This window comes from Triplophysa rosa, linkage group LG9, assembly GCF_024868665.1.
Source record: "Triplophysa rosa linkage group LG9, Trosa_1v2, whole genome shotgun sequence".
In the NCBI taxonomy this organism is placed as follows: domain Eukaryota; kingdom Metazoa; phylum Chordata; class Actinopteri; order Cypriniformes; family Nemacheilidae; genus Triplophysa; species Triplophysa rosa.
The window spans coordinates 2,305,491-2,332,983 of NC_079898.1; the positions used below are offsets into that span (position 1 = coordinate 2,305,491).

At 47.3% G+C, this 27,493-nt stretch overlaps 2 protein-coding genes across 3 annotated transcripts in view; one reads left to right on the plus strand and one right to left on the minus strand.

Moving 5' to 3' along the window:
* The window catches only part of slit1a (slit homolog 1a (Drosophila)), a 111,977-nt gene extending 102,851 nt beyond the window's left edge, over window positions 1-9,126 (minus strand). For both annotated transcript variants that reach the window (XM_057342730.1, XM_057342729.1), the window contains exon 1: window positions 8,695-9,126. In XM_057342730.1, the coding sequence (XP_057198713.1) occupies window positions 8,695-8,882 (188 nt within the window). In that variant the 5' untranslated portion in view covers window positions 8,883-9,126. The remainder of the gene's footprint in view (window positions 1-8,694) is intronic.
* Window positions 9,127-9,298: 172 nt separating this feature from the next.
* The window catches only part of abcc2 (ATP-binding cassette, sub-family C (CFTR/MRP), member 2), a 113,073-nt gene continuing 94,878 nt past the window's right edge, over window positions 9,299-27,493 (plus strand). The window contains exon 1 of the mRNA XM_057342726.1: window positions 9,299-9,829. The gene's annotated coding sequence lies outside the window, so the exon portion shown is untranslated. The remainder of the gene's footprint in view (window positions 9,830-27,493) is intronic.

Below are 27,493 nucleotides of genomic sequence, written 5' to 3' on the forward strand. Positions count from 1 at the left end.
CTTTAAAGCGACAACGAGCAACTTCTGCTCACTGTTGCCCCACGTGGATGATAAGCGGAATTGTCTGTTTACAGTGTCGTAAAAACTGTCGCAAAGATTTCCCGCTGGCAGCCGACGGACCCGGCGGACCCAGATACGCTATGAAAACAGCGCATAGAATGTATATATATAACAACAACATTAGCCTACTCAACAACTGAACTGTTCAACATTTACGCGGTTTACTGGTCTGAAGTAAAGAAACTGCTACTTTTTACCACAACACGTTTATTGTGGTTTTTTAGTCTTCATTTACAAGCACTACACACATTCATGACGAGACACCACAACATGCTAGCTATCGACACCGGCAACCATATATTATTTCATTTCAATTCAATTCAATTTTATTAATATAGCACTTTTCACAATGTGCATTGTTCCAAAGCAGCTTTACAGGAGAAAATAAGAAAAACACAGAGAGGTAAAACACAGCACAGTGCATGGTGTTTAGACCAAGCAAGATCATTCTAATAAATAATATCTAATAAATAATTAAATGAATAAATGCAGTCTCCCGGTGAGCAAGCCAACATTGCCCTGCTATTTATCTCTATATTATCTCTCAGCTAGTGTGAACCGGTGGTGTGCCAATGACACAGACTAATAACAAATACGTTCAAAAGTACAGGACAGTAACAAAAAAGGTACAAATAACACTTACAAATCCAGGAGCAGGACCGCTAGGTCTCCATCCGTTTTACAACCCGTTGCCTCTTGCTGCTCGTGCCACCGAGTGTAAGCCCATCCAATATTGATTCATGACCGGCCTCGTGTCCGATCACTCTCTCGCTTTCTTTTCTTTGCTTCCTCCGACAAAACCCTCTTTGGTTTTTTTGGCTGGCTCTGCCATGGTGATGTTTTGGTTCGTTTCGTCTTACTGTTAGCTCTGCTGTTGGCTAACTTCTCCCAGGCTACGAGTAAAACGTGACGTATGCCGTAAAGCAGGCGATAGGCGGGGCTTGTACCGGCCCGAACACTAAAGTTACAAGTGCAATTTCAGCCGATAAGGAGGCTGCCTAGGTAGCAACGGCAGTAAAATTCGTCCAGTTAAAAGTTGACCTACCACTTAAATCATTTTAGAGACATTATTTTAAGGTCAAAAAGTTGCTCTTTGTTGCTTTAAAGGCGCTATATAAAAATAAAGTTATTTTATTTTTATTATTACATACTGGGACATTAGTGGATACTGTAACAAATACAGCATAGCCAAAAATCACAATGTAGGTGGGCCTAGCCTAAAACATGGCGACATGGCAACAACATTCTATGCAAGGGGACCCGTGGTGTATGTAGATAGAAATAGTTAATTCTAAGGTACAGTAATAAAAACAATGCTTCATTATGTCACCTCTGGAGACATAGTTATGTATATTATATTGCATTTCTATCAATAGATCCTCCTTAATCTTCAACACTGGTCCTCTAAGGAGCAAAATCTGACTTGAATGAACTGATCTAATCAATCGCCCTCAAATGGGTTTAGCTAAACGTTAGCTTTAAAGGTCAAAGGTACAAAACTATCAAAGGTAATACTCCTGCAAATCATTTGCTAAGAAATTCATAAATGAATGAGTATAATGTGCAACGAGTGTAAGTTCAAATGTATTTATATAGCCTATTTTAATACAAATAAATTAAATAATACAATCTTGTCTACAATACAATTAAACAGTACGCAAGATAAGTAAAACCTGTAGGTTATTAAATATTTTGTACAAACATGTTAAACCTATCACAGTATTTTGTGTGACACTTAAGTAGCATAAATCTATTTCTCTTAATGGAATGGAACCGATTGAGTATGAGAGTGAAATTCAATAGTCATATTTCTTAAAATTATTACCAAGTCTATTGGTAGGATGTTTAAAGGTATGTAACAACTGACGTCCTGTGACTGTGACAAGTAGCCCCTCTTAGAATGAGTGAGAAAGTGAGGTAAGGTATTATAACAAAATGCCTAGAGCATTCCATCAAATTCTTTCTGTTCCTATAGAATGCAAAGAAGACAAAAATTGTGTACCTCCTCAACAGTGCTGGGTAAGTTACTCACTAAAGTAATGAATTACTAGTTACTAATTACATATTCAATAGGGTAATTAGATTACTGTACAAAGTACTCTCTCCAAAAAGTATTTAATTACTTATTACTAATTACTTTCTATATGCTACATCAACCTTGATTAGTTGTGATTAGAAGTGATTCAAGGATAGACATGAAACTACATAAAGTATTCTTATTAACTGACCAAAGTATTACACATGTGAGAAATATACATTAATGCATATGTTTTAAAGTTAGACTTAGAATTTTGATGTCTTTCCACTATTGTATATATTACACAGTATTTAGCTCAATTACATCAGTAACTGTAATTAAATTACAGAAAAATTATAGTAGTCCCTTACTTTACTTTTTCAGGAGAAAGTAATTCAATTACAGTAACTAGTTACACCCAACACTGCTCCTCACATAAAGGGATGCTCTGTATGTAGACATGCAATATAAAAATGAAGAAAAAATCAAGCTAAAGCTGAAAATCCAACAACTGGAAAAAGATGCAAGTAGAACTGCCATAAGACAGTGATACATGACCCGTTGTTTCAACACTATTTAATAGTATGCTTTCTCTCCCAGCAAGCAGCTTCAACATCTAAGGTGAAAAACTAAAGCTACAAAAAATTACAAATTGACATGAGGTTTAAAATGTAAGGCTAAACAAAATTATTTGCATATACTGTATGTCTCTTATAACCCTCCCTGTTTCAGTGTCATCAGAAAACAACTTATTGCCACATCAGTCCTTCTCTAAAACCATCCCTTGGCAGCCTCTCTCGCCTCAGGCAGGCAATATACAACACATTCAAGGTATGCAATTTTCCCTTTGCTTTAGTAACATGTAAATAATAAAAAGTAAAAAATGAAACTGTAGGTCACTTCACTGGAATTATTTAGATTTAGATACTAGATTTGTTTATAATTGTTCAAAATTGTTCTGTTTTTTATTTATTTATTTATAGTGATTCATAAAGCATCATTTTATGACAAAGAATCAGTGGTTATATCCTCACATTACCGGTGGATCAGTGTTAACAGAGCTCTAGTTAAGCAACAACTAAGGGTGCGTCTCAATCAGCTCCCTTGTTCAGTAGTCAGGGCACTGATCAGTAAGTCAGCCATTTTAAGGGCTGTCTTGTTTGCAAAATCCTTTCCGTGCACTGAAACGTTTGGTCCCTAAAAATTCCCACAATGCAATGCAAAAATCAGGGAGCATCGATGCTCACTGTGTTCCTGGAAATCATGTGACATTTTTTGGAAGCAGTTTAACCAAAATCGCACGAGAAAACTTAATAAACTTAATGAAACGCGGCAGAACTTTTGAAAAGACGAACGTTTATTTAATATTATGTATAAACACACATTGCTAGACAGGCAGGGAACACAATCTACTTAACAGTTAAATGTAATAACAACCAAATTTGTGCACTGATATGTAACAGAATCATTAAAACAGTATTTAAAAAATAAGGTCAGAGAGATGTCGGTTTTGACTGTTGTTGATCAGATGTGAAGTATCACAACACGCTTTAGCTGTCACGTTCCAGGAAAATAAGTGAACAGTGTCTCAATGTGAAGTGAGCCAGGGTTCTTACCAGTGCCTGAATCTGTGTACACGATATACTAATTCACCACCTCGGGGGTGATTGAGACACAGTCTAAGGCATAGCCTGACAGTTAGCCTGCCCTGGACCAGGTTAAGTTGCTATAGTAACTGAGTTTTAACTACTTTAAGTTTGCTTTATCAAACTGAATCCACCGACAATAAGTCTGACTAACCAAAATGAGCCTGGCTTATTTTGTAATCATGTTTTTTGAAATAGCCCTGTGTTGAATACTCCACCGTTTAATCAGAGCATCACGATAAGAACAGCATTAGCATGATGACAATGCCTTGTTATAGTCTGGCTCAGCGGCTACATAAACCCCACGAAATAAACAACAGTGACTAGGCAACTAGGTATTAGGAAAATGCAGATTGGCTTACTTTTGATGATTACCCCCCTCCGACCGTTCGAGTTCCGTCCTTTCATTGTTTGCATTCATCACCTCTGTATACAGTATATGCGATTGCGTTACTGTTCGCTTGTTATTCTGCGTGAGATTTGTTTGGCCAGAGTTATTGCACATTGCCGCATTTGTATGTAGGTGCTGCTGGTGATGGAGAAATGGCTAAGTTAACGTTAGTACTAGTAGAGCTGTTCAGCTCATTACTACATGAGATTAATGGCTCTTGAACGTCTGAATTATCTTCCTCCAGCGGCCGCCCACGGCTGACATATTTTTGACACAAACTTTCATTGTTAGTTGCTCTCTTTCATTTTAGTTGAACATGCCCAGCTAAACTTCTGTGAAATGTGTTTGGTGTGGGGGGGGGCAAGTGGCTGTCGCAGTCTGACTCATTACTCATGAAATTGAAATTTAGTAGCCATGACTGCAATGAGCGCGGCTGGTGTAAAAAGATGGTGAATGCTGCATGCTTGTATAGAGGGTATGCACGTGATGTCATGGCACGTGAAGTCAAGCGAGTCACTCCCACTGAGTGGCAGAAAGAGTGAATGCTGCAGTGTTTACCGCTATCTGTATACAGTATATATGTTTACCGCTATCAGTATATGTGTATATATACAGAGAGAGAGAGAGAGTGAGGGAAAATACCGGAAAAAGAATTATACAAAGAAAAAATCTCTTTTAATTGGTCTAACAAAGCAAAATTATTTTCTATATAGTTTGAGCAACAGAATGGAGTCCCGCCTTCTAAGTTAATGAGCCAATCACTGATGGATAAGTCACTTCAGCTACCATTAGATGATCCAGTTGCTATAGAAACAGTCAGTGTGTTTAGGAATGCGTATGAGCATTAGCTGGTCAGCCTGAAAAGTGCTAATTTATGATTTGAGCATTTAGATGCAATTTATGAGACAATCGTTGTCAGATTTAATTGGAAATTTTAGAGAATTTTATGTTTCCTCATTCAAAGAGATAGAAGCTGCACTGCATACCCGAGAGGCATTTCTAAGATGGGTCTGAGAGTGAATCATTCGCTTTACCACTTAAAACGTGGATAAAAGACAGGCATACATATCAAACACAAACAATAGTGGTAGGACATTAAAAACAGAGATGCAAACAAAAATAAAAAGCAACGATCCAATTTTTTATTCTTGAGTTAAAATAGAGAAAGATAAACGTATTAAAACACTTTAAGAACCACAACACACCCCACCCTGACAGCCTTACTCCACCCCACGCTCTTGAACTAAGCTAACACTCCTCCAGCTAGAGTGAATGGATGCTACCCTAAAGAAAAACAGAATGTGTGTGTGAGATAATATGATTCTTACCTAGTACAAATCTCCACAAACAAACAACAAACACAGCAGATGCAATTTTAAGAGATAAACAGATGTCTGAAAATATGGCTAAACATGTTAAATCACATCGATAAGAAAGGTGCTTTTAATAGACTCTGTACCATAATTAAGAGATTATGGGCCGGATTTACTAACAGCTTGTGACAGCGCAAATGCCTCTTTTGGCGTTAAAAAACTACTGTCAGTATTTACTAAAGACATGCAGTTACAGCTGAAAGGGTCTGGACACAGATGTTTTTGAGACTGACCTTATTGGATATGCATTTGTAGGAGTTTCCACTTCAGATGCAAACTTTATGGGAGGAGAGTATTTAAATAAATCACTCAATTTACTAAGGTTTGCGCTTGTCATTGAACTGGTATTTGCAACTTTACTTAAAGCCCAAAAAAGCATGTTTTAAACCCTGCACTAATATCCACTGCTCTTGGTGGATTGCGTAGGTCATTATGGGAATGAGTTAGTAAATCACCTGCAGAATTTTCACTCCTATGGGTGCGTTTTTGAAATTGCACTCTTGTGCTATTTTGCCCTGTCTAGTAAATCTGGCCCTAAAGTCATTGCTGTGACCTCTCACACCATACTTTACATCTGGCATAGACATTTCATCTCATAGTAAGCAGCCCACTTCTTGGCAATCTAAGGCAGAGATTCCGGGAGGATGAAAACAGTTTTGTCTTTGAACCCTGGCTCGCCTTTTGCCAGATATCTTCCTTGATTTCGAAACGATGGATAATGAAGGATAACGGATGGCTACCCTCAGCAGGCTTCTCTGCAAGTGTGCGTTGGGCATGGGCAAGCATTGGGAGTTCAAGTAGATTAAATATTTCCACCTTAGCATCAGTCACAAACTTTGTGGATGTGGACCTTCCAAACCTTTACGTTGACCTGGTCTGGATCCATAATGTAACCAAATTTTCCTAATGGTTTGTTCGTTACGTTTGTTCTTGGTCTACTCTTCTTCAAGGTTGTTAAAAAAGAAAACTGTTCTGTTTGTTTACATTTGGCACTGTCTATCCAATCTCTGTTCCTCTTATCTCAATAAATGGGGTACAGGAAGTGTTGAAGCCTCTAGCTCAAGTATTTCAGAGAGCTGTGTAATAACAATGCATAAATAATTAACCACCTTGGTTGTGTGTTTTTTTATTGCAACATCCTACAGTTTTTTTTTTAGCATATTTTCACTTCCATGGTAAAACCGCATTGGTGGAAAAGAGACTGACAGACAAACACACCTACAGGCAAGCAGAGTCTCTAATTAACTATTAATTAAGGCTGGTGTGCCTGTCTCTGGCCTGCGGGAATGACCATGCTACTCACCGAGCCAATGCATTTATTTGGCATTAGGTTTTTTATATCTGAGACATAAAATTGTCACTGTCTGCTTGACTTTGCCCATTACCTACATGGTACAGTATGTGTAAAGCTAGACTGGCCAAAGGAACACACCCATTTTATACAAATATTTCTGCGCTGTGCTGCGATGGAAAACTCTTCCACGATAAAAGCTCTACAATCTAATCTTACACTGGTTATGAGACTTATTACAGAGATTTAACAGTAAAGCCTATAGTGTTTCTCGCTCGCTCGCTCAGCTACACTTCACTTTCAAGACAGTCAATCAATAAGCAACCAGTTAGAAGGATTTCTGGCTTGCATGGAGAATTTTTGAGCATTCGAGTGCCGGAGTTGACAGCGCGAGTGTCCCAGTACCCAGAGCGACCGCTCCGGATCAAAGCGAATTCTCGATCAGATCGCTCACACTTGACACTTCAGCCCTGTTTGATCTCAAGCACTGCAGTTTCCTAAATGTATATAAAAGCAGAGTTGAAACAGACAGGACTAAATCCCTGCTTCAGCATTCATATGGGAAGAAGCAGGACATGGATATAGAATACATAGAAAACGATTGAGGGTGAAATTGAAACCACAGAGACTGATGTTAGTACTAACCCAGCACCTGAGTACACAAGAAATGTTGCCTGCCCATTTCTGCACGCAGGTTAATGGGAAAAGCCTGTGGGGTGGCTGGTTTTACACACTTACTGTCATTGAACACATTGTCTAAAGAAATTTTGCAAATACGTATGTTACAAGTTGAATGCCTGTAGACTGTGTGGACTCCGGAAACACTCTGTGCGTGTAGTCCTGACATTTTAGTTGATGACTGGCCTGGCCACATATTACTGGAAACTTCAATCAGTATGTTTAGATAAAGTATATGTCTAAATAAATGTGACCCTGGTTCACAAAACCAGTCTTAAGTAGCACGGGAACATTTTTAGTAAAAGGCAAAAATACATTGTTTGGGTCAAAATTATCGATTTTTCTTTTATGCCCAAAATCATTAGGATATTAAGTAAAGATCATGTTCCATGAAGATATTTTGTAAATTTCCTACCTTAAATATATAAAAACGTCATTTTTGTGAGTGGATGGTCTGCCACAGTGCCCCTGATTAACAAATTCAAAGGCAATTTTCTCAATATTTTCAGATTCCAGAGTTTTAAACGGTTGTATCTCAGCCAGATATTGTCCTATTCTAACAACTCATATATCTATAGAAAGTTTATTTATTCAGCTTTCAGATTATGTAAAAATCTCAATTTCGAAAAATTGACCCATAAGACTGGTTTTGTTGTCCAGGGTCACAAATGTAGAAATGTTGATCTGATTCAGAGAGAAGCAGTGCAGATGAGTATGAAATGTATTGACTTGCTTAAAGGAAGGGCAACATTTCTGTTGTTCCAAACGCTACATGATGAACAGCTAACTTTGATGTTTTTACTGTGTATTTAAAGCAGACCCGTATTTGAGTTGTGTAGGTCTGCTGTCTTTACACCTTCACAAACTCAAAATAATGTGATCCAAAAAAAGTGCTTTGATTTTCGGACAGGCATTTCCTCTTGAAAAAAACATGGCCATGTGACATTGGCATGATAATGTGTTTGTTCTGGAAGAGTGATTATGGGGGTAGACTCAGTTTTTTAGCAGCTGAAAGAGTTCACATTCTGAGGGCAAAGTTTAGCGCTTCCGAAAGCGTACAGAGTCCCCACACGGACACGTGTGGGCCGCTCGCTCATCTGCAGTCGTGTCTTACCGTACCTGTCCGAGATGGCAGAACCTCATTGAGCTATTGTTCTCATTCAATTGATAGCGATGCAGGCAACCGCCCCCCAACACCCACCCACACTCATGCAGATGGACAAAAAGTGTCTACTTACAGTCGCTCTGTGTTTCTGGGTATATTCCTCGGCACGGTTTTGAGTCCCAGCCCGTGGCAGTCCACCGTGGTACCGCTGCATGTGCAGAGTGCCGGGCATGCTGTGGCATGACTGCTGAAGGCAGCCTTGCACAGCAGCAGGATCTGGATGCACGCCTTTGCCAGTCTGTCTCCAGAGTATCCAGGCATGATCTCCAAGCGTTGAAGCTAGTGTTCTCCTGTGTCCAGAACGTGAGGAGAAAAAGCTGCTCCCGCTTTTTCACAATCCACTTTCTGCACAAACTCCCCTTTTCTTTGCTTTTCTGGTTGCGTGTAACGTGCTGCTGTCTGGCTGCTCTCCTCTCTGGCGCACTGCTGTCTGCCTGAAGAAAGAAGCACGTGAAACAGTAAAGGAACAAAAAATTCTCTCGCTCCTTTCCTCTTATACACACAGCAGTAATCCATCACAAGGATCTACAAATAGCAGTTCCCAGACTCCTCCCACCCCCATACTCTCTCTCTTGCTCTCACACACTCCTCCCTAAGACCCTTCTTCTCCACCCACCCCCCAAAACCTTAAACTCCACTCTCCTTCCTCTCTCGAGCTCACAGGATTCCCTGCAGACACCACTGCGATCGCCTCTCTGCGTGGCACAACGAGACCCTGTTTTTGGGCGACGGCTTCTTTAAAGAGAGTGGCCTGGGGAGAGGGTCCATTGGGGAAGGTCAGTGTACCCACCCCCCTACCGTGCCTCCCCTCCCCAAAAGAGTGGGGTGTAATCATGTTTTAAGATGGGGGAAGGTTGGAAACGCAGACAGCAAAATGATAGAGCTTTTGTGGGAAGAACAGAGGAGGTGAAATATTTTTGCATGAAACCTTGGCAGGAAACGTTGAATGCGATAAAACGAAGACCGATCCGAATCCACAAGACCTTAAAGCACTGCCCACAAACAGCACATTTTCTCGCTCTAATAAAGCGGACATATACTGCAGGTGTTGACTGTATTAGCATTTTACTAAATTAAAGGTTATTCAACAACCATCCTTCCAAAGCAAAAACTACAAGAAAGAAAAAGACGGAAAAAGTGATTTATTTTGCTGTGGTGCTGTTTTTCAATTCAATTCAACATTGGCGCTTTTCACACTCTGAAGTATGGTAAGCACAGTGTATATGAAATTATGTTATTTATTTATGTATTTAAATACTACGTTGGATGGTCAACCAGAAGCTGTTGAATTGTTTTTTTAGTGATGATCCTCTAATACAAAAAGATTCTTGTGATATTTGCAAACAAAAGCTAATCATAGAAATAATTATAAACATATATATCATGTCAAAAATATTGTAATAGTATGTATAACAGCATAAATCATGTCAAAAATATTGTAATATTTCCTAGATTGTCAAACGCACGCAAAGCATTTTAACAATGCCACAAAAACATACTAAAAAGATTTCAGGACGCACCCCGACACGTAACGCTGCCAATTTAACCTCTTGATTTCATGTAACTGTCTTCATTACACATGCCATTTTTTTGTGAAACGCTTTTGCACAAAGACTAGAGGACAGAGACGCATCTACATACTAACTTCGCATAAGGACTGTCATCGTACAGTCTTCCCCACTGCTCCCCCTGGTGACACCTTTTTACACAGTTGCCTTTCCTAACAAGCGGTCTTAAAATATAATTAGAAACATTTCTTCATTTGTAAGCATGCCTACAGTTGTAATTGACTTCTGTGGTTTCACCATACGGCCTTGTCATTTCACCCGTCTCACCTCTTTCATTAAACATCAGCACTTCGAAATGGTGCTGCTTTTATCATTTTCTTACACAGAGAAGTTGTGCTCATCAATGTTTCATCTGTTTCGCAAAGGTCAGGTCAAGGTCAAGGTAGTATTTAATGTCTCCCTCAGGAGAAGTTTGTATAGAGTAACTGCTGTGACAACAACACATAACATACATGAATAACCCAGGGCTACCAACTTTTGAGTTCAACTTGGAGTGAGATTTTTTAGCTGGGGATGTAGATGGGGTGTGAAACACGTAAAAAAAAACACAAAAACTTGCATTAGGAGTGTATTGTGATTGTGAAAACATTTGATAACATAATTCAATTACCATGCACTGATAAAACAGCATTTTGTAGTTTGCATCACTGGATAATACTGTCAGTCGTTTTTTTTATCATTTAAGCTATTGAATGATTAGCCACTTACAAACAAATTCCAGACTTTTGTTTACATTATTTTCATAACACACATTGATATATTTCGATGTAATTTAGTGTGTAACCTTTACAATAGTAAAAATTAATTATTCCAGTTCCAACCAAAATCTTTGGAGAATTATACAATAAAAAACAAATAGGTCAACATCTCTCTCACATTTACAAAAAGAGCAAAGATCTTCAATATCATAATATTTTGAAATTAATGTTTTAACAGTGTAGATGGTATGTAGAATTTTAGTGTATTTCTTTCATTTTAATATTAATACAATATTTAAAGGGATTAACCAAGCAGCCTTTCAATCAAAACCATCAATAACAGAGTTCAGAAAAAATCCTCTTGTTCCCTTTCTGTCGGTCTCTCGACGTTGTGTCGAACCGACAGATGGGGTTCGTCTTGAGAACCTATCAACTTCTGACTAGTTTAGAAAAGGCCAATGAAATTGGCGAATGAAATTTGCATGCCGGACTCCACCCCCGGATGTATAAAAGGGAGACAGCGTGCTGCATTCATTCACCTTTTGTTCTTCGGAGCCTTCACACATGATTGACTTCGAGACTTCAAACTCTACGCTGAATTACTGCTGGAATCTTACGACGTGGTGCAGCGGACTGTCCCTTCCTGCAGCGACTTCCCCTGGGCCTCTCGGCAGTTCCAGAACTGTTCGAGTTTTTTCTCTAAAAGAGCTAATTTCTCCAGCGTGGCATGTCCCGCTGTTCTCGTGGGTGCAACACATTCATCAAGGAGGGGGACAGACACACTGGTTTCCAGCACACTGGGGCAGCCTTTGTGGATATGTCCTGCCCGCACTGCGGGCGGATGACGATTCAGACATTGCATTCATGGGTGGCTGTGTTCCCTCGGGACTCAGCCACCACCTCGTCTGCTTCCCGTTCCGTGAAAGCAGTGGCTATGGCCCTGCCGTCCGCTACGGTGAGCAGCGAGGGTGATATGAGGATTACTGTGAGTGTTAATCCGTCAGCCACTGGTTCGCGGACCGTTCGCACCTCGTCTCGCTCGTCTGACCGTTCCCCAAGAGACTGTCCCACCGTCTTGTTCCTCAACCACATATTCGGAAACGGTGCGTGATGATGATGATGAGATGTCCCTTGCAGCATCTGAGGGTGATTTACTGGCATCTGACTCCGACGATTCCTCGGAGCTCCCTCCCTCGGGGGGTCGAGCCCAGGAAGAAGCGGACGTCGAAATGTCAGCCATGCTTTCCCGGGCCGCCGTGGGCATTGGGTTGCAGTGCACCGCACTGCCTCTCCCAACACTCGCGGCTGGATACATGGTACCTCGGGTTTGAGTGTGGCTCCAAGCCGCGCCCGCCCCCAGTGCCGTGTAAGACCTGGAATGCCCCCTTTTCAGCGCATGCACGTCAAACTAGTTCCATCGCCCTTTCTTCCCTCGATGGTGGGGCAGCTAGAGGATACGTTGATGTCCCCCAGACAGAGTGTGCTGTCGCGGTGCACTTGTGCCCGCAGACGGCGGCCACCTGGGGGGCTCGACCTAGACTCCCGTCCAAAGCATGAAGGTTTTCAGTATCTCTGGTGTCGAGAGCTTACACTGCTGCGGGCCAAGCTGCCTCCTCTCTCCACGCTATGGCCATCCTGCAGGCCAAGGCATTGAGAGAGCTCCACATGGGTAAGACAGACCCAGCGCTTATGCAGGAACTCCACACCGCCACCGACCTCGCTCGGGTCGGGCGATGTCCACACTTGTGGTGCAGGAGAGCCACCTCTGGCTGAACCTTGCACAGATGAGTGACGCCGAGAAAGTCTGCTTTCTTGACGCACCCATCTCGCAAGGGGGGGCTGTTCAGTGATACTGTCGAGCAGCAGTTCTCGACAGTAAAGAAGCAGACAGAGGCTATTAAGCATATCCTCCCCCGCCGAGATTCCGTGGACCATCTGCTTCCCAGCAGCCCTGGTCCTATTCGACGCCCTCCGGCGCCCCCCACTCAGGCAGCCCCCCGGATGAAGACATCGAAGAGGAGACCACCACCCACCCACCCCAAGGAGATCGAGAATACCATCGGGCCCGACCCTAGCCATTCCATCGCTGGTCGGTCGATCCAGGACAGTTCCTGCCCCGTCCCAACAGCCCACTTCTTACAAAAAGAGTTTCCTCTCTCTCTGGTTGTTTATCACAGCCGCTCACGGCGAGACCCAATGTCGAGGATAATCAGCAGCCGTCAGCACTCTCAGTCGACTGTGTGTTGTGCTATATCATCGCCAGGCAGGTAAGTCAGCGAGGGATCCGCACTGCCAGCCATCGAACCACCCCCCGGGAGGTCGATGAAGCAGATTGTACCCCTAGCCCCCTTGTCTCGGTCCCTGGGAGCCTGACAAGAGCTTCCCAAACTGTCATGGTGGCTACGGGATACGATCCAATTCGCCAGATGCCCACCCAAGTTTCAAGGCATCCTTTGGGCCGAGGTCGCCACCCCTCTGGCGAAGGAAGCGATCGTGCTCGTCCCTCTAGCCAAGATGTTCAACGGGTTTTACAGCCGTACTTCATCGTCCCCAAAAAGGGGGGTTGCTAGATCTGCGTACCCTGAACAGGCACCTACTCAAACTGCCATTCAGGATGCTCACGCAGAAGCGCATACTGACGTCTATCAGATGTCAAGATTGGTTCATGGCAATCGACCTGAAGGACGCTTACTTTCATGTCTCGATTCTCACTCGTCATCGCCTGTTCCTACGGTTCGCTTTCGAGGGTCGGGCATATCAGTACAGAGTCCTCCCTTTCGGTCCGTCCCTGTCCCCACGAATCTTCACGAAGATTGTGTAAGCCGCCCTCACTCACCTCAGGGAGAGAGGTGTGCGGGTACTAAACTATCTTGATGACTCATCTTGGCACACTCGCGAGATCTGTTGTGTACACACAGGGACCTAGTGCTCCGGCACCTAGATCGATTGGGACTACAGGTCAACCTGTACAGAGCATCCACTTTCTCGGTATGGAACTTGACTCTTTCTCCATGACAGCACGACTGACTACCGAGTGCGCTCAGTCAGTGTTGAACTGCCTGAACCTTTTCAAGCAGTCAGTGGTCTCCCTGAAAAAATTTCAGAGGCTCCTGGGACACATGGCATCCTCGGCGGGGGTGATACCCCTCGGGTTGATGCACATGAGACCGCTCCAACACTGGCTACAGAGTCGAGTTCCCTGGAGAGCGTGGCACACAGGCAGCAGGCGTAAGGTTATCATGCCTCTCTGCCGACGCACCCTAACCCCATGGTCTTCAATTACCTTTCTACGGACAGGGGTCCTTCTCGGGCAGGTTTTGTGGCGTGTCGTGGTGACGACTGATGCCTCCCTGCAGGGTTGGGGTGCCGTGTGCAATGGGCACGCAGTGTAGGGGCGATGGACGGGCCCCTGCCTGCGCTGGCATATCAACTGCCTAGAGTTGTTGGCTGAGCTACTTGCACTGAAGAGGCCACAACCTCTCGTGCAGGACAAGCACGTGCTGATCTGGTCAGACAGTACAACTGCCGTAGCGTATATCAACCACCAGGGTGGCATTCGCTCACGGCAGTTAACACGACCTCGCCCGACACCTCCTCCTGTGGAGTCAGCAGGTGATCCGCTCTCTGTGAGCCACACATATCCCAGGCGACCTGAACCAGACAGCCGACGCGCTCTGTCGTCAGTTGACGCCTCGCGGAGAGTGGCGACTCCACCCCCGCGCAGTCCAGCTCATTGGGCACAGTTCGGGCGGGCTCAGGTAGACCTGTTCGCCTCCTTGGACACCACCCATTGCCCGCTAGGGTACGCCCGTCCGAGGCCCCCCTCGGCACGGATATTCTAGCTCACAGCTGGCCATGGGACAAGCGGAAGTACGCCCTCCCCCCAGTGAGCCTCATTGCACAGACCCTGTGCAAGGTCAGGGAAGAGGAGCATCAAGTGCTAGTAGTTGCGCAATACTGGCCCAACCGGACTTGGTTCTCGGAGCTAATGCTCTTGACGACAACTCCCCCCTGGCCGAGTCCCCTGACGAAGGAACTGCTTTCCCAGGGGAAGGGCACGTTATGGCATCCCAGGCCAGACCTCTGGAACCTCCATGTCTGGCCCCTGGACGGGATGAGGAGAACCTGAGTGGCCTAACCCCTGCGGTGGTTAAGACCATCACTCAGGCTAGGGCCTAGCTATACGCCTATAAGTGGCGCCTCTTCTCGTCCTGGTGCTCTTCTCGAATAGAAGACCCGCGGAGTTGCTCGATCGGGAACTTGCTGTCCTTCCAGAGACTCGAGAGTAATCTCTCCCCTTCAACACTGAAAGTGTATGTAGCCACCATTGCCACTCATCACGACGCAGTTGCTGGTAAGTCTCTAGGACAGCACAACCTGTTAGGTTCCTAAGGGGTGTGAGAAGGCTACCGCCTGGTCCACGCTCCGTACCCTCTTGCGACCTTGATGGGGTCCTGGCGGGCCTCAAGAGGCTCTTCGAGATGCCGCTTTTTCTCACCTCACGATGAAGACGGCTCTCCTGATGGCGCTCACCTCCAAGAGGGTAGGGGACCTACAAGCATTCTCCATGTCCACAGATTACCTAGAACTCGAGCCGGGTGATTCTCACGTTATCCTGAGACCCCGGCTACGTGCCCAAAGTTCCCACCTAGAGACCAGGTGACCGGGATATCTGGGGGCGGAGTCCGGCATGCAAATTTCATTGGCCTTTTCTAAACTAGTCAGGAGTTGATAGGTACTCAAGACGAACCCCATCTGTCGGTTCGACACAACGTCTCGTTCCCTCCATCAGGGAACTGAGGTTACATCCGTATCCAAGACGGTACAACTTTACTTTGTAACATTGTAAATAAGCTTGTTTTTTTTTAATGATCAACTAATTCAACACAGTTTAAAATTAAATTTCGTTTTTTCATTATTGTTGTGTTAAGGTTAAGTATGGATTTTGATAAAATGAATAATCTAAGGAGGAACAGCTCTAGAAATCAAATTTAATTCCTTAAAATACACTTCACGAGATCACCTATGCAGATAGCAGTAAATAACGATAGCAGGGGTGTAAAGGTTTGCGTATGTGGCGTGCTGTCCGGGGAGCGGCCTCCGAGCTCGCCGGTTCCCACTGAACCCGGAACACTCCCCCCCGCTAGGGACGAGTACCCCGAGCTCGGAATCGGCCCGAAACCCTGAACTCACCCCCCAAAGTGCAAGTAAATGCAGGACAGCAGCCGGAAGCGCAAACCCCCCCAAAAAGAAGCGCAAGGCTTGAGGCTGCGTAAATATAGATTGGGTCACAGTTGGCCTGGATCGTGAATGAAGTCCCTGGAGGCTTGATTGCTGCTGTGGCGGAATCTACTGCGGTCGTGGACCGGAAGCAAGCCCCTGTGAAGCGGCTGGTACCTTCATGTTGCCGGCCCTGGTTGGGCGTGGGTGCTGAGGTGGTGGGAAGTTGGTGTGTTCTTCTGGAGGATTAGCTTCTGCTGTGGCTGGGCGCTGGAAGAAGCTCGGGACCCTGCTGGGTTGGTCGCTGCAGCGATGCTGGCTTCTTGAAAATTGGTGTCTGCTGTGGCAGAGCATGAGTTGGAAGCACGGGTCCCTGCGGGGTTGGTCGCTGCGGTGATACTGGCTTCATGATGGATGGTGTCTGCTGCGGCAAAGCACGGGTTGGAAGCACGGGCCCCTGTGGGGGCGGTCGCTGCAGCGATACTGGTTTCATGTTTGGTGGTGTCTGATGTGGCAGAGCACTAGTTGGAAGCACAGGCCCCTGTGGGGGTGTTCGCTGCGGTGATAATTGCTTCTGTAAATTTGGTGACTGCTGCGGTGGGCTGAAGATTGAAGCATAGGCCTCTGTGTGGCGGTATCTGCGATGATACTGGCTTCTGTAAGCTGCTGCGATAATGCTGTTGGATGACTGGAAGGCTTGGTAGATTGTTGCATGTTGGAGCTAGACGATCTTAGAAATGAGGGTCCAATGAGCTTCTCTGATGAGGGTGCGATCTGACCGGATGTAACTTTTGAAGGCCTCTGATGACCATCGGCCAAGCACTTGAATCTGCGGCTGTGAGAGACCTTTTTGGGCGGATGTGGTTGCCGCGCCAATGCGGAAGGAATGACTTGAAAAGTGATCTGCGGGGATGCCTGAAAGGAGAAAATTGGTTTTTAGATGCTTTTGTAACTAAAACTTGTAACTTTGTGAATGGGCAATTTGAATCGTCTACAAAGAGGGGGTCGGAAGGAGAATTAACCTGCGCGGAGGTTAATTCTCCTGAATTAACGGGTTAATTCAGGAGCGGAGGTAGGCTGAAAGGGTTTGGTATGGCTGTAAAGGGGACTGGAGGTTGAAAATATAAATGAAATGACCTTTCCTTGACTGATCTGTCTTGCTTCGTTTGATGAAAAAGGTAATGGTTTCCGAGTCTGGTGCTGATAAGTCAGAGATGGTCGGATGGATTGTGGGCTCGAATTTGGAAGTTGTGGTTAATTCTGAACTTCTAAGGAAGCCGAAGAATGCCAAGATGAATATGGCGTCGAGGGTGCGAGTTTTGTGCTTGGAGTGATAACCTCTTTGGAGGGTGGTGATACATTTTGTCAAGACCTCTAAGGTGATCGGTTGTCTAGCCTCTGGGCGGGTTGGTTCTGATCCTTAAATTGAGCTGGCTTGTAGGTTTTTGATGGTATTGAGGAAGGAGATGAATGAGGTGATGTTGAGTAGAGAAAATCGGGAAAGAGGATGTTGTATGCGCGATGGAAGGTTTTGAAATTCCTCCAAGCTGTAAGGTAAGATTGAAGTGTCCTGGGGGAGACAGCTTGTATGGTGGAAATGAGGAAAGCTTCTAGTAGGGTTTTTAGATGGTGGTTTATGGCAAGATTAGTTCCGAATAAGGAGGGACAGGTGTTGGCATTTGTTCTGCATCTGGTGCCAACAGCCTGAATTTCTGGAAAGCAAAACGGAAAAGAGCGTCAGCTATCTGGTTTTTTGAACCCGACACGTGTTTAGCCGTTAGAATAAACTGATCGCAGGCTGATATCCATAACATGCGTCTTATGAAAGGCATTAAGGCGGGTGAGTGCGAGTGACCTTTATTAATGCACTGTACTGTTGCTTCGTTATCACAGTGTACTATTATGCTAGAAGCGGTCCATTCTTTCCCCCAGAGGTATGCTGCTATGACTAGCGGATACAGCTCGAAAAGCGTGGAAGAGGCGAGAGATTGTGGTAATTCTGAGAGCTGGGGTGCCAGGTTGAAGCGAACCAGCAGCCTTGATAAAATCCGCCGAAACCGACCGAGGGTGCCGCGTCGGTAAATAGGCGGATGTCGGTGGGGAGAAAGACCATGTCGTTGTAGAAAAAGGAAATGCCGTTCCATTGTTTGAGGAATTTGACCCATAAACTGAGCTCTTTGCGTTAAGCGCTGGTTAAGTTTATTTGTTCCTCTAATTCGTGAGTTGAAGACGCGAGAGAAATGAGATGTGAAACGAACGGGCAGCCTTGCGGGATGATACGCATTGCAAAATTCAAGTGTCCGAGAATGGATAATAACTCATGTTTGGAACATTGAGGGGTGTCTATTAGCGCGGAAGTGACCAAGATTATTCTGTCGATCTTTGCCTTGGGCAATGAAGCCTGATATTGTTGTGAGTTCAGCTTGACGCCGAGAAATTCAATGGAAGTGCTGGGACCTGACGTTTTTTCCTGAGCGAGTGGGACACCGAGCTTTGAGAAAACTTCTTAGACTCTCGTGAGATGCGCGGCTGGGACGGAGTCGGGGGGTGATATGATTAGAAAATCATCTAGAAAGTGTAAAAGGTATGGAATTGCATGGTTGTTTTGGATAATCCAGCAAATTGCTTCTGACAGCATGTCGAAAATTTTGGGGCTGCTTCTGCATCCGAAGGTGAGGTGAGCGGAAAAATAAAAATTATTGTGCCATCGACTGCAGAATAGGTGCCAAAAATCTGGTTGTATGGGCATTATTTTGAAGGCGGAAGTGATATCCACTTTTGCAAGCCAGGCTCCTCGACCGGCATTTTTTTATCAGGGTGATGGCTTGGTCTATGTCGTGGTAATGTAGGGAAAATTCCTCGAGTGGAATGAGACTGTTGATACTTGGAAAGGGGGAAACGTGGGAAGACGAGAGATAAAAAATTTCCTCTTGGCCACGCCGATGGGGCTGATACGGAAAACGGTAAATGGTGGGGCGGCGAATGGTCCGATCAAAAATTGGTCGTCGATCTCCTTTTTTAAGAGGAGATCTATGGTTTCGGGTTCGGCGAGCGCGGATTGAAGGTTTGGGCAGATTAAGTTGTGGGAGAGGGGAATGATGACGCCGGGGTTAAAGCCGCTCGATAAGCCGTTCAAGAGGTATTGTGTAAAATGAGGGTCAGGATGATGTGATAATTCGCGAGACAAGTGCAACACATTGACAGGAGTCGACAGATAAGGTTTAAAAATTTTATTTGCAGATTTGGCTACTGGGCAAACCAAGCGGCTGGCTGATGTCGAACCAGCCGGGCTTGATTATATGCTCAGGCTCCTCAGAACTTTGTTAATTAAACATCATATCGTGTTACGGGACACCACAGACGATAACAAACGGATATCCAAATAAGGTAGGTTTATTTAGCCAAACGTAACATGGAGCACATAAACACTATAAACCATACAACAAAGAGACTAGACAAAGGCTGGGGGGAAATCATGATGAATATATACATAGTTCTGGTGATGAGGAGATTGCTGACAGGTAAGAGGATTGTAGACATGGGACAGGTGCGGGAACATGGGGCGTGATGGGAAATGGAGTCCGGGGGGGGACAGGGGAAACAGGCATGGAGACAGACGAGACTGTGACAGTACTTGGGGGTATGGCTCTAAAGGCTTGGAAGGCTCTGAACACTTGGAAGGCTCGGAAGGCTCTGTGGCATTTAATATATAAGGGGTCAAACAAACAACACAACACCTGATCCATCGGGTGCGGGAGATCTGCGGTTAGGTGCCGGATCGGGAGAGTGTCGAGGCGCTGGCTCTGGGCACACAGCAGCGAACACGCCGTTTTGAAGTGTTGCGGCATCCCGGTCCGGAAGAGCCTGTCATAATCCATCTTGTGGCAGTCTAGTCTTCTGTTATGGGACGTCACAGACGATAACAAATGGATATCCAATAAGGAAGGTTTATTTAGCCAAACGTAACAGTGAGCACATAAACACTATAAACCATACAATACGGAGACTAGACAAAGGCTGGGGGGAAAACATGGTGGATGTATACAACTCAACTCAACTTCATTTATATAGCGCTTTTTACCATTTTCATTGTTACAAAGCAGCTGTACATGAGACATATTGTCACGACCAGAGCGTGGTGGAAGAGAGAACCCAAGCGCAGGCAGGCAGTGAAGGGGTTAACAAAAGACTTTATTCACAAACACAACACAAAACACCAAAACACGAACAGGAACACGGGCAAGAGCACGACCACTATACAGGAACACACAGTACAGGCACCAAACACATACAATGCACGAGCACAAGACAAAGAAACAAGAGGGTATTTATAGGAAACACAAACGAGGGATAACGACATGGGGCAGGTGTGAGACATTAAACACTCAGGGAAAGAATAACGAGGAAACGAGAGGAATGGGGCCAATGACAAGACACTGGAGAGAACGTATATTGTTGTCAAACGGACAACAATATGTTTCTCTCCACACATAACCTAAGGACTCTGCCCCGATCCCACCACACGACTAGAATTTCATAAACAAGACGGTGGGACCGTGACAGAGCCCCCCCCCCTTAATGAACACCCCCAGGTGTTCACCAAGGGGTTGACAAACAAGACATGACAGACTGGGAGACAGACAGGACAAGGCAAAACAAAGAAAACAAAATCAAGGGTAACACGACAAGTCACAAACAACAGGACTTAGGGTGAGGACATCAAAAATAACAAACATGGGAGGGGGGGAGGGCTCAAACAAGGGCCCATAGGGGGCAGTCCATAGGGTGGTGGGGAGAAGTCCCAGTCCCGGCTGCGCTCGAGGGCGCGGAGTCCTGGGGGACTTAAGGGGAGTCCTGGTGGGAACAGTCTTTGGCCCTGGGGGTCTCCCCGGGGCCCGATCTGGCTGCGGACTGGGGACCGGCTGGAAGGCCGGCTGGACAGGTTACCCGGCTGGAGCAGGGCTGTGACGCCGGCGGAAGGCCGGCTGGACAGGGCTTGACGCCGGCTGGAAGGCCGGCTGGAGCAGGGCTTGACGCCGGCTGGAAGGCCGGCTGGCAGGGCTTGACGCCGGCTGGAAGGCCGTCTGGGCGGGCTGTCACCGGATGGACCGGCTGGATCAGCCGGCTGGAGCCGCGGCCCGGACTGGACCCGGCTGGACACCGGACTGGACGCCGGCTGGATCACCGGACTGGACGCCGGCTGGACACCGGACTGGACGCCAGCTGGATCACCGGACTGGACGCCGGCTGGATCACCGGACTGGAACTGGTGGCCGAACCGACTGAGGTACCTGGATCATACGTGTATCTCTAGGCATGGTCTGTTGAACGTGGATGGTGAGGACTACGAGGACAATGAAGAGGACCATAGTGTCACGACTAAAGCTGGGTAAGGGGTTAACAAGACATTTAATAAATATATAAACAATTCATCTTGGGGAGTAAAAAAACAAAGTTAGTTTAAACACATTCTGGGGACGTATACTTCAAAAAAAAACAGAAGCGTAAAAACATGACATTAAGATATACATAATCTAACACAGACTAGACAAACTAGAATTACAATAAGAACGACATAATAACACTACTAGCTACAAGAGCATGGAAGCTCACAGGGATCATAACAAAGACTAACAATCCATAACGACGCGGGAAGGGATGAATGTATATAGGATAACATAAAGGAGTGGACGAAGGTGCAGGACTGACTTAAACATACGAGGACGAAAGCAAAATTGTTGCGCCACATCGTGTTAGAGTGGAAGACCAACAGGGACGCACAAAGTCATCTCTCCACCATATAAACAAGAGGTTCTATATGGTTCTGCCACTAGGCCAAGGAGTAAAGCAAGACAAGGTGCAGAACCATGACACATATTGACCTATAAGCAAAATCAATTAAAGTTGTACCTGAGAAACAAGAAAAAGGTGAAAACACAGAAGACAGACATACCCACATACAAAACACTCCACACACACAATATGCACACGTACTAACACACATAGACATAGAACACAGCACACACACACGGACGCGCAACACACCAAACACAACACGACCAGCACAGCACACACACACACACACTACACACGACAAGTATGCACACTACACAAAAGACATAGCCACACGCACGCACACAGCACACGCAACCACACACACACGACAAGCACACCACACACACACACACACACAGCAACACGACACAGCGTGACAAACGCACGCACGAATACGACGACGCGTGAAAGCACACATTTAAGATAAAGGAGAGAGAACACAGGTCAAATATTAAACAGACTATAAATTCCTATATGCAATATTAATTAAGTAAAACTTTAAATTTTAAAGCAGCCCCCCCGGCCAGGCAAATAGTGCAAAAAACAGTATGCAAAGGTGGCGAGGAACCCAAAACTCAATTCGAGAAAAAAAACCTCAGGAGACCAGGCCCAACCAGGGGATTCCAGTTCCCCTCTTGCAAAAGCTGCTGCCTCTGCACAAGCTCCAGAGAGCTTGCACAACAAGGCTAAATAAAAATAAATAAACTTACTAATAAGGTAAACTCTCGGTATACGTTTTAACTTGCCTTTCCTGTGAGGACCTGAGACGTTGTGTCGAACTGACAGAATGGGGTTCGTTCCTTGAGAACCATATCACTTCGATATTTAGAAAAGGCCAATGAAAATTGGAATGACAACGGTTCTAAAGGGAGACGGCGTGCCTCATTCATTCACCTTAGTTCTGAGGAGCCTGAGACCTCTCACGACTGCTGCAGATGGACAGCACATGTTGTGGCAAGAGGACACAACGTCTCGTTCCCTCCATCAGGGAACCGAGGTTACAAACGTAACCGAAGACGTTCCCTTTCTGTCGGTCTCTCGACTTGTGTCGAACCGACAGATGGGGTTCCAATGGAAAACGCCATAACACTGTGCCCTGTCACAATCTCAATAAGCGATGGTGACTGGCCTGGCGTGTCAGCCGTGAGCTACCTCGTTCCTCGTAGGGTGCTCTGACAGTTCGTTGGTCTATATATGTTGTTTATCCAAAGCGTGTGTGTCGTTAGTGCGAGGGGATTCATTGCTATGGATAGTAGCGGTTAGTGACGGGTCCCAGTTCGGAGCTGGTACCTTGGAAATTGAAGCAGTGGGATAGGCCCGAGCTTTTAAAGGGAGGCCCCTATTCGGCCTCACAGGCGGCGGCCTTGTTTCTCTAACAGCGAGAAGCCGCCCGGAACCGTAAGGCCACTGGGTAAGCGCTACTTCCTCAAGGGGGGATGCGCTACAGACGACTCACTTCCTACCGACAGGGAGGAGTCTAGTGGAGATACCACATGGTCTCACCGATAGGGGGAGAACTCATGGGAAGAAAGTGCGGCTGAAGAGTAACCGCGAGGTGGAGTGTCCACCTGAAGGAGGTCATGGGTTACCAAGGTGGGAACCAGCATGAGGATACATCAGACGGAACCGCCCTAGCTGGGGGGTTGCAATTCTGGTAGCCTAGGTCCGGTTAGAGCTATGATGCGAATAACTCCGGGATACCCTTGGCCTAAGGGGCAGGGCTGCTCTGCCAGCCCGCCCACAGAAGGTGCTTGCTTAGTGATGGATGGAGTGCCTGTTCTTCGACCCAGTGGGGAAGAAGGGATGGCTAGTAGTATCGCTGACCCCCTAGGGTCAGTACTGTCATAGGCGTACACCCTACCGGTCGCCGGTCTTGCCTGATGCCCGCAAGACTCGCCGACCGGTTTTACGCGAAGGCTGTAGGACCTCGCGAAGGTGATGGGTGTAGCCCAACCCGCAGCTCTGCAGACGTCTGCCAGAGAGGTGCCGAGCCAGTGCCCACGAGGAGGTTGTACTCCGTGTGGAGAGAGCTCTCACCCAGTGGGCATAGGCGAACTTAGGACAGGTACGCCATAGTGACGGCGTCCATGATCCAGATGCGCCAATCTCTGTTTGAGACAGCCCTCCCTGCTTCTAAAAGCAGAGCTGCTCGACTTCTGCTTGCGGCGTCCAAGCAGAGGCGCAATGCGCGTATTGGACAAACACGGATGGGGTTGGGTCTTCCTCCCCAGTGGGGAGCGCCTGTAAGTTCACCACCTGGTGTCTCGGGGGAGTGGTGGGAACTTTGGGCACGTAGCCGGGCGGTCTCAGGATAGTGTGAGAATACCAGGCCCGAGTTCTAGGCAATCTGTGGACACGGAGAATGCTTGTAGGTCCCTACCCTCTTGAGTAGCGTCCTCCCGAGAGCCGTCTTCATCGTGAAGTGAGAAAGAGCGGCATCTCCAAGGGGCTCCAGGACCGCATCAAGGTCGAAGAGGGTACGGAGCGTGGGGAGGGGTAGCCTTCTCCGCCCCCTTAGGAACCAATGACAGGTTGTGCTTTCCTAGAGACTTACCAGCAACTGGGTCGTGATGAGTGGCAACTGGGCTCATACACTTCAGTGTTGGAAGGGGAGAGATTATTCTCGAGTCTCTGGAAGGACGCACCCATTGATCAAGCAACTCGCGGGTCTTCTCTTCGAGAAGAGCACCAGGAGAGAAGAGGCACCACTATAGGCGTAAGTCCTAGTGGCCAGGCCTAGCCTGAGTAGTGGTCTTAACCGCCGCAGGGGGTAGGCTACTCAGGATCTCCTCTTCCGTCCAGGGGCCAGACATGGAGGTTCCAGAGGTCTGCCGTGATGCCATAACGTGCCCTTCCCCTGGGAAAGCAGGTCCTTCTTCAGGGGAATCGGCCAGGAGGGAGCTGTCGTCAAGAGCATTAGCTCCGAGAACCAAGTCCAGTTGGGCCAGTATGGCGCAACTAGTACACTTGATGCTCCTCTTCCCTGACCTTGCACAGGGTCTGTGCAATGAGGCTCACTGGGGGAGACGTACTTCCGCTTGTCCCAGGCCAGCTGTGCGCTAGAGCTCCGTGCCGAGGCCGACGGGGTACCTTAGCGGCAATGGGTGGTGTCCAGGGAGGCGAAGGGGTCTACCTGAGCCCGCCCTGACTGTCCCCAATGAGCTGGACTCGCGGGGGTGGAGTCGCCACTCTCCGCGAGGCGTCAACTGACGAAGAGCCTCGGCTGTCTGGTTCAGGTCACCTGGGATATGTGTGGCCACTGCGGACTCCACAGGAGGAGGTGTCGGGCGAGTCGTGTTAGCTGCCTAAGCGAAGCCACCCTGGGGTTAAAAACGCTACGGCAGTTGGCTAGTCCGACCGGACCAGCAGTGCTTGTCTGCACGAGAGGTTGTACCCCTTCAGTGCGGTAGCCATCCAACAACTCTAGGCATTGATATGCCTGCGCAGGCGGGGGCCCGTCATCGCCCCACACTGCGTGCCCGTTGCACACGGCACCCCAACCCTGCAGGGAGGTGTGTGTCACCCGACGCGCCGCCTGCCCGAGAAGGACCCCCGTCCGTAGAAAGGTCATTGAAGACCAGGGGTTAGGGTGCGTCGGCAGAAAAAGTAACCATCCGCCTGCTGCCGGTGTGCCACGCTCTCCAGGGAACTCGACTCTGTAGCCAGTGTTGGAGCGGTCTCATGTGCATCAACCTGAGGGGATCACCACCGCGAGGATGCCATGTCCCAGGAGCCTCAATTTCAGAGACCCCTGATGCTTGAAAAGTTCCAGGCAGTTCAACACTGACTGAGCGCACGGTGCGCGGCTGTAATGGAGAAGAGTTAGTTCCATACCAGAAAAGAGATGCTCTGCACAGAGGACTTGCTTTGTGACCTGTGGTCCCAATCGATCTAGGTGCCGAAGCACTAGGTCCCTGTGTGTACATAACAGATCTCCGAGTGTGTCAAATGAGCCATCGTCGAGATAGTTTAGTACCCGCACACCTCTCTCCCTGAGGGGAGTGAGGGCGGCTTCACACATCTTCGTGAAGATCGTGGGGACAGGGACAGACCGAAGGGGAGGACTCTGTACTAATATGCCTGACCCTCGAAAGCGAACCGTAGGAACGGGCGATGACGAGGGAGAATGAGACATGAAAGTAAGCGTCCTTCAGGTCGATTGCCATGAATCCATCTTGACATCTGAAGAGTCAGATGCGCTTCTGCGTGAGCATCCTGAAGGCAGTTGAGTAGGTGCCTGTTCAGGGTACGCAGATCTAGCGACCCCCGCTTTTTGGGGACGATGAAGTACGGTTGTAAAACCCGTTGAACATCTTGGCTAGAGGGACGAGCACGATCGCTTCCTCACCAGAGGGGTGGCGACCTCGGCCCGAAGCACGGGGACATCCTGCCTCTGCTGAGGTAAGAGGATGCCCCGAAACTTGGGCGGGCGTCCGGAAGGAGTTGGATCACGTAGCCGAGACGGACCGTATCCCGTAGTCACCGTGACGGTTTGGGAAGCTCTTGTCAGGCTCCCAGGGACCGACAGGGAGGCTAGGGGTACGTTCTGCTTCATCGACCTCCCGGGGGTGGTTCGATGGCTGGCAGTACGGATCCCTCGCCGTGGGGGGGACCCCCGGGGAGGAGATCGGCTCTGCAGTTTTACCTGTCTGGCGAAGATGTAGCACAACGCACCATCGAATGAGAGTGCTTAGGCTGATGATTATCCTTGACATTGGGTCTTGCCACAACGTCAAGTTGCCGAACACCGTCGTGTAGAGGGTGAGAGCGGCTGTGATAATACGCAGATGATGAAATGGCACAAAGCACCGTCGATTGAGAGTGCTTAGGCTGCTGATTATCCTTGACATTGGGTCTTGTCGCAACGTTGAGTTGCCGAACACCGTCGTGCAGAGGGTGAGAGCGGCTGTGATAATACCCAGATGATGATGTGGCACAAAGCACCGTCGATTGAGAGTGTTTAGGCTGCTGATTATCCTCGACTTTGGGTCTCGCCGTGAAGCAACGTCGAGTTGTTGAACACCGTCGTGTAGTGGGTGAGAGCGGCTTTAATAAACGCCCAGAGAGGGAGAAAACTTTTAGAAAGGTATTCTCGAACTCCCTGGGGTCTTCCCATGATGGCCGCATTGGCTTTCGCCGCGGCTGCTGATGGGGTGGTGGTCTCCTCTTCGATGTCTCGAAGAGGACCAGGGCTGCTGGGAAGCAGACGGAGCACGGGATCTCGGCGGCCAGAGGGCGGTCGAGTCGCGGCTGGGGAGGACATACGTGATATCCTCTGTCTGCTCCCTAACTGTCGAACTCGACAGTATCACCAAACAGCCCCCCCTTCCGAGATGGGTGCATCGAGAAAGCGGACTTTCTCAGAGTTACTCACCTGTGCAAGGTTCAGCCAGAGGTGTCTCTCCTGGACCACAAGTGTGGACATCGTCCGACCCAGGGCCCTTGCTATCACCTTGTTCGCCCGAGAGCGAGGTCGGTGAAGCTGCGGAGTTCCTGCATAAGCGCTGGGTCGGTCTTACCCTCGTGGAGCTCTCTCCGCGCATTGGCCTGC